The following is a 12,915-nucleotide window of genomic DNA, read 5'->3' on the forward strand; positions in this document are numbered from 1 at the left end:
AACAAGCTCGCGATGTTCTAGAACACCGGCCAAGGACAAGCGACGTCACGCAGACGGTTCCTTCGTGTTCCATAGCATTGCTGCATGAACGAAATACAATATCAATATTTCAATAACGTCACCTTGCAGGCCGGAATAATGAACGCTGCTAGCCGAAATTTCGTGTCAATCGGTGTGAAGATGGCCAAGATAAAAAAAATTTTTTGGGGCCCACATGTGTAGCCACGCCCACCGGCCTTCGGCAATATAAACGAGTCGCCAGCCTGGGGTAAAGCAGAGAGAGTGTGCGGTACGCAGCGGCAGTGTGCTGTAGGCAGTGAGTGAATGGAGTCGGCAGTAAGCCGTGAGTTCAGTGAGTGTGTGCAAGCAAGCACGTCGCGACATAATCGTCACTCGGTCCGGCTGTATACTTGAGTTCAGAACGTTCGTGTTAAAAGCTTTCTCCGTAGCCTTGATTTCATTTAAAGACTGTGTTCTCTCCTAAACTGTGCCAGCCTTGATTTCATTTAAAGACTGTGTGAAAACAGCGGTAGTGTTTCTAGCCAGCCTTGATTTCATTTAAAGACTGTGTTCTCGCATAAACTGTGCCAGCCTTGATTTCATTTAAAGACTGTGTGAAAACAGCGGTAGTGTTTCTAGCCAGCCTTGATTTCATTTAAAGACTGTGTTCTCGCATAAACTGTGCCAGCCTTGATTTCATTTAAAGACTGTGTGAAAACAGCGACAGTGTTTCTAGCATAGACTGTGCCGATCTTCATTTCATTTAAAGACTGTGTCTATCCGTTGAACTGTGTTTATAATAAACTGTGCCAACATTCCCTCTTAAAGACAGTGGAATGCAGTATCGTGATTTATTTCCGAGGAACCATGTCAATTCCCATCATAACCTGTTCAGAATCACGTATGATCTTAAGTGCCAGTGATAATCTTCTAAAATTTACGACGTAATGGAACTTGGACTGTCATTTATTTCAACAAGTGTATTGTGCTGATGGAGTACAGTGCAGAGACTGTACCCGGTAAATTTAATTTTCTTTATGAAGTGCTTAATCATTGCACCTCGGAAGGTCCTAGATTGTTTTTGTTTGATTATTATTCCAAATACGATAATTCCTTCCATCTTATCCTCGTGGAACTGTGACTCTAACTTTATCCTTGCTGCTGTGGGAACTATTTCGGCGTGCTTCGCCTTAGAGAAGTGTCACACCAGTGCCCCATGACGTCCAATGTGGAAGCTCCACATTTCCCCGTTCCTGCCTCAGGTTCGAGTCATCAACACTAATACAGAGAAAAACCCAACAACGGAAGACAACGCCGACGCCGACCGTAAGACGACGCAGCCGCCGCAGGACGACGTCCTCTCCACGCCTTCAGGGATAACTCCACGATTCAGCTGTAAAAGGTGACATAATTCTTTGCATACCTATTGAATAAACTGAAGGATCCACTTAATCATGAAATTTTTTTTCACTACCCTTCTCTCTCACTCTCTTAGCATGGGCCGTACACGCCTTGTCGTTCCTCATACTCTCCGATAAACTGAAGTACGGGCGTTCCTGTTACAATACAAAGGGCACCAGGAAAGTTTTGCAATACGCAAAAACGGTTGGCTGGACACCCCTGTCATGGTGAGGGATGAAAAGAGGGGTGAAAACCGGCCTAGAAGACAGCAAGGAGCGACCTTCACACCAGTGTTACCAAGCAGCGGGATTGAAAGCAAGTTAAGATGTCAGTGTGGTCTAAAGGTGAATATCGCGTAATTTTCCACTACAATTTTGCTCGTGGATTAACTGTTGACCAGTGCCTGGAGGAAATGACTCCTGTGCTGGGGAAAGACTCTCCACATCGGATAACAATTTTCCGCTGGTACAAAGAGTTCCAGAGGGGAAATTTTGGGGTTGAAGACGATCTTTGTTCTGGGCGACCGTCTGAATCAGTGACTGAGGAAAACATTGAAGCTGTGAGGAAAATGTTGCAGCAAGAGAGGCGGTTGACATATCTGCAGGTAGAAGAGACCCTCCACATCCCCGCACCAGCTATTCATTCAATTCTACAGGACCATCTCCATGTTAGAAAGGTTTGTTCCCTTTGGGTGCCCCATTCACTTTCAGAGGAACAAAGGGCACATTGAGTGAAATGGTGCTGAAAAATGCTAAAACAGTTTGAAAATGGGACTTGGTGTAATGTCAATTGCATCGTTACAGGTGACAAAACTTAGCCTTATTATTACGATGTCCCAACAAAATCCCAGAACAAGGTGTGGCTGTTTGAAGCTGAGGGTACTCGTGAAGAAAGGGATGATTGCAGTATTCTTCCTGACTCGGGTTGTGCTAGAAATACAAAGGACAGATACTGCGAAGTGGTACAGTGAGACTTGTCTGCCTCATGTCGTCCAGGTTCTCAAGCAGCTCCGTCCAAGGTTACGACTCAACACTTGGCCCTTGCATCACGACAATGTTCCAGCACATCGTGCTAATGTAACAATGGATTTTCTTGCCAGATCAGGGTTGACTGTGCTTGATCACCCTCCATACAGTCCTGATCTTGCCCCATGTGACTTTGCACTCTTCCCAGAAGTGAAGATGAAGCTGAAAGTGCGGCGTTTTGCATCCGACGAGGAGCTTCTGGCAGCATGGGATCAAGAGTGTGAAAATGTAACCGAAGAAAAGTCGCAGAGTTGGTTCAGTGACTGGTTTTGACGTACGGAGAAGTGTATTGAGTGTGGTGAAATTATTTTGAAAAAGTTTAAAGCGTTCACTCACATTGCAAAACTTTCCTAGTGCCCTTTGTACCTGCTCCCTTCACAAAGCTGCACGTTGTTCTTATTGGGTCTTCTTGGATTTCTTCTCTCTCTTCACCTGGTAGTCCTAGAGTGGAGAGTCTGATAAGGTTTCATTGTACTTCTATTTACTGTTTGTCTTTTAAATGTCAAAGAAAAATAATTTATTTTTCTCCACCAATATTCAGTGATTTTTCTGGAACAGCAACAGTTATCACAACTGCCTGAAAACAGAGTAGAGCCTTGGTAATTCAGGCTGGATGATACCCAGGCTACCTCAGATTATACAGATAGGGAGACAAAATTTCAAAAATTCACACAGTACTGGATATACATATTATACTTACAGTAAATTAATTTATTTTTAAATCAACATACAATACAACCAAAGACTTAAATCAAAACATTAAACCAGGAATCGAACAAATGTCTTACGAACAATCAGAGCGCAGCTGAAATTCCTAGGAGTAGTCGGGGTGAATGAAGAGTGCTGTCAACTAATAAACTGTCCACTGTTCTTTAGTTCTCCGAATCTAACTCATTGCTGACAATAAAGAACTTATCATTAATAAACTGTCAGTCTATTGTCTTAAGAATATAACAGAATTCAAAGATGCGCCAGGAACAGATTGTTGTTTGTTAACTGCTGGTCACCAATTTTTCTGTTAATTTCTCTTTTGCAGCTTGAATCATACCAGCGCTCAAGAAACAACTCCGTGCAACTGACAATGCTGTTCCTATTCATTATTTTCTGTAAGACTTGTCACGTCCCCTAGCCACATATATATTTGTAGTCCAACAGAACAATTTTTGTTGTGTTCATTTTTCCTATGATGCTGTGTGAAGGAAAATGAACATTATATATAGTAGGAATGTGTAAATATGTCATGCAAACATACATTCCTACAGTACGGTAGGGTAAGTTCATTTTCCTTTACGCATGGATAGGAAGAGCACTGTAAGATACGTGGTACTGTTCCTTAAGTGACAATGTGGATCACTGTGTTATCAAGACTCCCACTCTATTGTTGTTGGTTTAGCGTCCTTTCTAACAACGAACATTCTGAACAGGTGTGGGTTTTTTGAAAACCTCTCTTTCAGAGTCATTTAATGTACTAGAAGCCGACATGGAGTTGTCACATATAAAAATCCTTAAATGCCACGGACCTCAGCTAGGATAGAACCAACAAGGGGACAACTGAACAACTCCACTACCGAGGCCGCCAAAACAACTGTCTGTAAACACTGACAATGTTGTAAGTAAAAGCAAGACGAAAGAGATAACTGGCATACCTATCTTTTAATTTTGTGTAATAGTTTATGCATAATTTAAATTAACCCTCTTGACCAAAGTCTTCTTTGAATTTATCCAGTTTTATTAAATCATCGTCATTCACTGTGGGTTTGGATGTTGCCAACGAACGCAGCATATCACCCTAAAAATCAAAACCAAACATATTAGATATTGTAATGGGACAATTGCCAACAACACAATTACATGAATGAGAATATAATTACAGAACAGGTAGACTACAAGAGAAGACAATTTTATGAAAGACACTGTACCTAAAATACACACAATCAATATTCAATTTTTCATACAATCAATTATGTCCACTTTATCGTTCACAAAGTACCATTTTCTTTTTTGTGACATCAGAGCAACTGCACCAAACTCAAGACTTAACTAGGAGTTTGTCTGATAAAAGCTAAAACCAACACAGTCACTTGTTTTGTAAGCATGAGTGCAGGCAAACAAGCATAAATTGTTGAGGGTGAAGGGGAAACGTCATTCCCCCCCCTGTGTATACAAAAGCTTGGCCAATTGTTCACATCCCAATATTTAAGTGAAGAGACAGGCAGCAGTTTCTAAAACTCCATCCAGACATCCTCTGAAGTTCTGTTTAATGCAGAGTCAGTTAACAGTTATAGTTTGTAATGCATAATCCCTCTCTGCAATTCATTACCACATTTTTAAAAAATAAGAATTTTTTTGATGATTTTTTCAGAAATATACTTCGTACCACATTCAATCCAAATCCATAGTGAATCAGAGCACATTTAAATGACCTATCACTGTATTTCTACTTAAATATAATTAGGTTATTTTACAAGCTGCTTTACGTCACACCAAAACAGATAGATCTTATGGTGACGATGGGATAGGAAAGGGCTAGGAGAGGGTAGGAAGTGGCTGTGGTCTTAAGTAGAGCCCCAGAATTTGCTTGGTATGAAAATGGGAAACCATAGAAAATCATCTTCAGAGCTGCCAACAGTGGGGTTCAAACCTTATTTTGTAAAACCTGTACAGTGTAATTTAGCATGTGTTCTATGAAAAGCAAGGAACGAAGAAGATCTGAATATGATACTTTTCTAGCAAGGTCGTCACCCCAGCAGTTCAATTTTACTGATTATTTTGTTTAATTCAGTGATTGTTTTTGTTTTGTTTTTGTTTTTTTGTAAATTGATGGAAGTGTGTGTGTATTTTCAATTGGTGTCTCATGTTAAGAAGGTTTATGTTGCTGGCATGTTTCATGTATATTTAAGAGTATATCTATATATTTGTCATTTGTGGAGTATAATCTAGCCGGGATATCCTTATACCATTTCAGTTTAACAGGTCGTCAGGTTAGGTAAGCAAGTCAGGATATCATCAGCCTATGACCCACCATGGTCTTATATCTCATGTGAAGTTTATGTTATGTGTTAACAGTCCAGCTCCATGGCTAAATGGTTAGCATGCTGGCCTCTGGTCACAGGGGTCCCGGGTTCGTTTTCCGGCAAGGCCGGGAATTTTAACCATAATAGGTTAATTTCTCTGGCACGGGGACTGGGTGTATGTGTCGTCTTCATCATTTCATCCTCATCACGACACGCAGGTCGCCTAAGGAGTCAAATCGAAAGACCTGCATCTGGCGAGCCGAACTTGTCCTCGGATACTCCCGGCCATTTCATTTTTTTGTGTGTGTGTTAACAAATACACTGGTGTCCAATCAGTAATTTTAAATTTTATTCCATAGTATTGTGTTAAGTATATGTATCAAGTGATGGAACCAACCAGAGGGAAAAATATCCTGGATGTGGTGCTGATAAAACCAGATGAGCTCTATAGGGAAACTGAAGTAACAGATGGTATTAGTGATCATGAAGCTGTTTTTGTCATAGTCAAAAATAAATGTGATAGAAAGGAAGGTCTTAAAAGTAGGACTATTAGGCAGTACCATATGGCTGATAAAGCAGGCATGAGGCAGTTTCTAAAAAGTAACTATGATCGGTGGAAAACGGTAAATAAAAATGTAAACAGACTCTGGGATGGGTTTAAAGAAATTGTTGAGGAATGCAAAAACAGGTTTGTACCTTTAAGGGAGGTAAGGAACGGTAAAGACCCACCTTATTATAACAGAGAAATAAGGAGACTAAGAAGGAGGTGCAGACTGGAAAGAAAGAGAGTTAGAAATGGCTGTGGAAGTAAGGAGAAATTGAAGGAACTTACTAGAAAATTGAATCTAGCAAAGAAGGCAGCTAAGCATAACATGATAGCAAGCATAATTGGCAGTCATACACATTTTAGTGAAAAATGGAAGGGTATGCATAGGTAATTTAAGGCAGAAACAGGTTCCAAAAAGGACATTCCAGGAATAATTAACGAACAAGGGGAGTGTGTATGTGAGGATCTTCAAAAGGCAGAAGTATTTAGTCAGCAGTATGTAAAGATTGTTGGTTACAAGGAAAATGTCGAGATAGAGGAGGAGACTAAGGCCAATGAAGTATTAAAATTTACATATGATAACAATGACATTTACAATAAGATACAAAAGTTGAAAACTAGAAAAGCGGCTGGAATGATCAGATTTCTGGGGATATACTAAAGACAATGGGTTGGGACATAGTACCATATCTGAGGTACTTATTTGATTATTGTTTGGTCGGAGGAGTAATACCAGATGAATGGAGAGTTGCTATTGTAGCCCCTGTGTATAAAGGAAAGGGTGATAGACATAAAGCTGAAAATTACAGGCCAGTAAGTTTGACTTGCGTTGTATGTAAGCTTTGGGAAGGCATTCTTTCTGATTATATTAGACATGTTTGTGAAATTAATAACTGGTTCGATAGAAGGCAGTTCGGTTTTAGGAAAGGTTATTCCACTGAAGCTCAACTTGTAGGATTCCAGCAAGATATAGCAGATATAATTGATTCTGGAGGTCAAATGGACTGTATCGCGATTGTCCTGTCTAAAGCATTTGATAGGGTGGATCATGGGAGACTACTGGCAAAAATGAGTGCAATTGGACTAGACAAAAGAGTGACTGAATGGGTTGCTATATTTCTAGAAAATAGATCTCAGAAAAATAGAGTAGGTGAAGCTTTATCTGACCCTGTAATCATTAAGAGGGGAATTCCTCAAGGCAGTATTATCGGACCTTTATGTTTTCTTATATATATAAATGATATGAGTAAAGGAGTGGAATCGGAGGTAAGGCTTTTTGCGGATGATGTTATTTTGTATAGAGTAATAAATAATTTACAAGATTCTGAGCAACTGCAACGTGACCTCGATAATGTTGTGAGATGGACAGCAGGCAATGGTATGTTGATAAACGGGGTTAAAAGTCAGGTTGTGAGCTTCACAAATAGAAAAGGTCCTCTCAGTTTTAATTACTGCGTTGATGGGGTGAAAGTTCCTGTTGGGGATCATTGTAAGTATCTAGGTGTTAATATAAGGAAAGACCTTCATTGGGGTAATCACATAAATATGATTGTAAATGAAGGTAAGACCCCAACTAGAGTACGGTTCCAGTGTACGGGACCCTCACCAGGATTACTTGATTCAAGAACTGGAAAAAATCCAAAGAAAAGCAACTAGAGTTGTTCTGGGTGATTTCTGACAAAAGAGTAGCGTTACAAAAATGTTGCAAAGTTTGGGCTGGGAAGAATTGGGAGAAAGAAGACGAGCTGCTCGACTAAGTGGTATGTTCAAAAACAATGAAGGTATTTATTAAACCACCTGTTCAATACTGGACATCCACTTATAAGTGGTTACGTAAATATATTAATACTTAATATTTTCGGGACATGTTTCGCCCCTAATTTAGGGAATCTTCAGCCTAAAATACAACCTTAAAAAGTTATACATAATATTAAAAGAGAAGCTAAAAGATTAGCCTTGTAGACTAATTACTAAAAATTGGTACACTTAATGTGAATAATACATTGATACATAATTAAAACATGTTATTGGAGCATTGTGTATGGCAATTCCAGAATTAATGAGTGCGAGACTAAAACAACTTCTTATAAAATTGTGTGTTTCTAATAAAATTGGTTCAAATAAAATTTGCTGTTATTTCACCTAATGTGATATTGCATATGTTGCCAACAAAATAAAGGCGTTAATACAAGCACACCAAAGTATGTCTTGCAAACAACGTGTTCAGGGCTGCTGTTAATGTCGTAAATATGAAGATATAAATAATGAGGAAACAGAAGCGTCAGTTGATTATCGTAGAAAATGTGGTCCTTTATACAGGTAATATTGTAGGGAACCTTTGCCAAGAGATACCAGTAGTATTCTGGAATAATGTTCTCTGTAAGAGAAGGAAAGAACGTCTTAAAAAGGGTAAACACAAGGAGAGAATCCTTTGACTCTGATTAGAATAGATGAGGACTTACATGTTTTTTGTAAGCTGTCACACATTATCTTCCGTTGTGTTAGTAACTGCCATTCTGTTGGCTCTGTTTCTCATATTGTATCTGTGCTGCAGAGGTGGTAGTGAACTCGGAGGGGAAGGGATTGAGGAGTGTGGACGGGAGAGGAGGATGGGTGGAGCTAATTGTGTCGAGGTTGACGAAGGGGCAGAGTTATCAAATTTGATGGAAGTAGGCCCACTATTTGAAGATATGGAAGGAGCTTTAGAGTTGTTTTTTTTTTTGCTAGGGGCTTTACGTCGCACCGACACAGATAGGTCTTATGGCGACGATGGGATAGGAAAGGCTTAGGAGTTGGAAGGAAGCGGCCGTGGCCTTAATTAAGGTACAGCCCCAGCATTTGCCTCGTGTGAAAATGGGAAACCACGGAAAACCATTTTCAGGGCTGCCGATAGTGGGATTCGAACCTACTATCTCCCGGATGCAAGCTCACAGCCACGCGCCTCTACGCGCACGGCCAACTCGCCCGGTGAGCTTTAGAGTAATAAAGAATTAAATATATTAGGGATCTTAACTTTATCTGAACTATCCGTATTTAATAATTTAGGCGTTAATTCATGTAAAATACTTTTAATGTCCGTGACGTCATTAAGATTCTGATCATTATTATACTTCAGGTCTAAATAAATATATAAACTTTCTAGTTCGTGTAACATTCTTCCTTTTTCTATACTTCTAATTATCGCTAGATCTTTCTCTATGGATTCAAATTGGTGGCCAGTCTCACTCATATGTAAGCTCATCGCTGAGTACTTCCAATGCTTTTCCGCGTTAACATGTTCCATGTAACTTGTCATAAAGCTTCTTCCAGTTTTTCAACATATGAATAATTACACTGTAAACATTTAAGTCTATATACTCCCGATCCCAAATAATGATTTTTGTCATAATTAACTTTATTATGATTAAAAAATATGGATTGGTTTGTGTTAGTAGTTCAAAATGCTATATGAAAATTATGTTTCTTGAATACATTAGCAATTTGGTGAATAGCTGGGTTGTTATAAGTGAATATAGCAAACTCAGTCTTTTTGGTTTTGTCTGATATCAGATTCGTTGATAACCTGTTCTTAATTTTATTGATCAGTCGATTGATCATTTCTACTTTGAAAACATTCAGTTTAGGAAGGTTCTAAATATAATTTAACTCAGTGTTCAAATTCTTGGGAGATAGAGGAATTCTAAGCGCTCTATATATTAGACTGTGGAAAGTTGCCTGTTTTTGTGAATTCGGGTGTAATCAGGAATTGTTTATAGTTGTAGATGTTTGTGTCAGCTTTCTAAAGATTTGGAAATCAAAGGTGTTACCTTTACACGTGGATGTTACATCTAGAAAATTCAATGAGTTATCGATCTCGTCCTCTTCAGTAAATTTCAAATTGGGTTCGATTTCATTTAACTTACCTAAAACTTCTTGGCTATTGGTGACCTCTTTGTTTATAATTACAAATGTGTCATCTATGTATCTCAACCATAAATTAATTCCTTTAATTTTTGCTTTTATTTCACTGTGCTTGATTGAATCCATGAATATGTCGGCAAGAATGTCCGATATTGAATCACCCATTGCTAATCCATTCTGTTTATAAATCTTATTATAAAAGAGAAGAAATTATTGTCTAATACAAATTTTAATATTCTAATGAATTCCTCAACTTCCAGTTTACTAAGGCTACTGTGTTTACAAATATTATCGTAAATAATATTAACAGTTTTTTCTGTTGGAATATTCGGGAACATATTCACTACATCAAATGAGCACATCGTCTGATTTGGACGTATACCAAATTTATTCAGAATGTCACACAAGTCAATGGAATTTCTTAAGGGTTGCTTATTATTAAAAGTGTAATGTTTTTTCAAAAAGTTACGGATGTATTTGGACACCTTGTTTTTAGTAATTTTTAGTAATTAGTCTACATGGCTAATCTTTCAGCTTCTCTTTTAATATTATGTATAACATTTTAAGGTTGTATTTTAGGCTGAAGATGCCCTAAATTGGGGGAGAAACATGTCCCAAAAATATTAAGTATTAATATATTTATGTAACCACTTATAAGTGGATGTAAAGTATTGAACAGGTGGTTTAATAAATACCTCATTGCTTTTGAACTATAACAATTTTCAATATGGTTCTATAATGAGGTTTATAACTTGTAATAAGTGGTATGTTCCGAGCTGTCAGCGGACAGATGGCATGGAATGACATTTGTAGACGAATAAGTTTGAGTGGCGTCTTTAAAAATAGGAAAGATCACAATATGAAGATAAAGTTGGAATTCAAGAGGACAAATTGGGGCAAATATTCATTTATAGGAAGGGAAGTTAGGGATTGGAATAACTTACCAAGGGAGATGTTCAATAACTTTCCAATTTCTTTGAAATCATTTAAGAAAAGGCTAGGAAAACAACAGACAGGGAATCTGCCACCTGGGCGACTGCCCTAAATGCAGATCAGTATTGATTGATTGATTGATTGATTGATTGATTGATTGATTGATTGATTGATTGATTGAAGATGCATACTGAGTCACTTAGAACTAGGCAGAAGTACGTTAACCCTATGTGGGCGGAAGTGTTTGTCTGTACGCAGACCAAAAATATGACAAATTAAAACTCATCCAGAATTATCAAACACTGCTATAAACATGCATATGTACGTAACAATGAGTTACCCTGAATATTGGATGTACTCCGTCACAGAGGTGCGTAGGATATTATCAGATTTTTTTCGCAGCAGCATGTTAGCGCATAAAAGGCGTGTCATTCCACAAGTAGGTAAGTTATTATGCCATCAAAGCCCCTATATCAGACAGTGTTGGAGACGAACAATCTTTGATTCTACAACTTCCAGTTGGAAGTGTTGCCTGTTATTTCCATTTGTTTCCTTGAATTACTGTTTCCTTGTGAATTATGTCAACATTTCCACATAAAAAAATAGTGAAGAGTACTCTATAGGTTCGGTCGCTATTTCAAAATATGAAGATAAAATTCATCCTTGATTAATATTATATATCGGAATGGTACTTGAAGGTCCTGGATGTAAGTTACTAACGTCAGTCCATTCGTCAGCTGTTTCGATCTCCAGAGCACTTGAGTCACTCTGCACTGAGAAGACTCACCACTTGAATTTCTGTATTTGAACTCTTCAAGTGAAAAATCACCTTAATCTACATCTGTGTAGTTTAAAATGAAGCAATCTCTTGCTCACTGACTCTCTTCTTACTATACATGTTGCAAAATATCTCTATAAATCGCAAAAAGCCAGTCTCAAAACTCGCGAAGCGCACTTGACTGAACACGATAGCCTCTCACCACTTGTAGAAAGCTAGCAGGGAGATAATGGTACTCTATTAGAGGATTCCCCTTTCAGCCAGGTCTAACATTGTCGTTTACTGCAATCTGTAGAGTTTTTTAATTACTATGTGCACTGGTAATGCTAGATCTCTGACCATTTAACATATGGTTATGGGATTTAATATATTAAATCCTGCCTTTAAGAGTTAATGCACGTTTCATGCACAAATGTATCAGTAATTTCCTTGATTGTCCTAATTTACTATAGTTGCTACCAATTCATGCTCCCTGCCATAATACCAGACAGACTGTAACCTTTCACTTACCAAGGTGCAGAATTTAATCACGCAGGAACTCTTGGTATAAGGCCCTAAGGCCCTAAGATCCCTGAATGAAATTAGTGGGATGGTGGATTTATTCCACTCGTCCGCTAGTGAAATCCATAGACATCTTATGGATGCCTCATAGAAAGAGAGCTGCTTGTATCCTGTTCTGCATATTTGGTAAATGAAAGTTATATTTCCTTCTTTTATCTATCGGTCATTTCAAATATATAACACGTTTTCATATTATCATCTTTCATATGTAATATATAAATATGTACATATTGTGTATTGCCTAGTTGTTGTTGTTGTTGTTGTTCTTGTTGTTACAGTGAAACCTGTTTGCAACGGAACCTGTACATAGCTGAAACCTGGTGTTAACGGAAACATTGCATGGTCACATAACATTAACACTAAAATATATACAAAATTACCTGTACTTAGCGGAACTTGCTAAGCATGGAAACAGAAACAGTCTATCAGTATACAGTCAAAAATGATATACAATTTTTCTGTGTAATTTCTTATTCATGATGAGAGTTGAATTATTTATAAGTTTTACAAGTTTTTGAATTTCTTCGAATCTTTAAGAAAAGCAAGGATGTTGGCAATCCTAGAAATCAAAATAAGTCCAGAAACCAATTATACTATGTTTAACGTATCATACATATTGCAACTAATTTAACTTCCTGGTGTGCCATTTCACTGTCAAATGATTATAATTCAGTGGAGTTAAGATGGTCGCAATTGCCGATATCAAATTTAAACATAACGCCTAAACTCAATCATTCATATCAGGGAGATACGATA

At 38.0% G+C, this 12,915-nt stretch overlaps 1 protein-coding gene across 1 annotated transcript in view; it reads right to left on the reverse strand.

Moving 5' to 3' along the window:
• Window positions 1–3,122: 3,122 nt before the first annotated feature.
• The window catches only part of LOC136864007 (vacuolar protein sorting-associated protein 4), a 212,515-nt gene continuing 202,722 nt past the window's right edge, over window positions 3,123–12,915 (reverse strand). The window contains exon 9 of the mRNA XM_067140502.2: window positions 3,123–4,215. Within this exon, the coding sequence (XP_066996603.2) occupies window positions 4,114–4,215 (102 nt within the window). The 3' untranslated portion in view covers window positions 3,123–4,113. The remainder of the gene's footprint in view (window positions 4,216–12,915) is intronic.

This window comes from Anabrus simplex, chromosome 2 (genome assembly GCF_040414725.1).
Source record: "Anabrus simplex isolate iqAnaSimp1 chromosome 2, ASM4041472v1, whole genome shotgun sequence".
Classification (NCBI taxonomy): domain Eukaryota; kingdom Metazoa; phylum Arthropoda; class Insecta; order Orthoptera; family Tettigoniidae; genus Anabrus; species Anabrus simplex.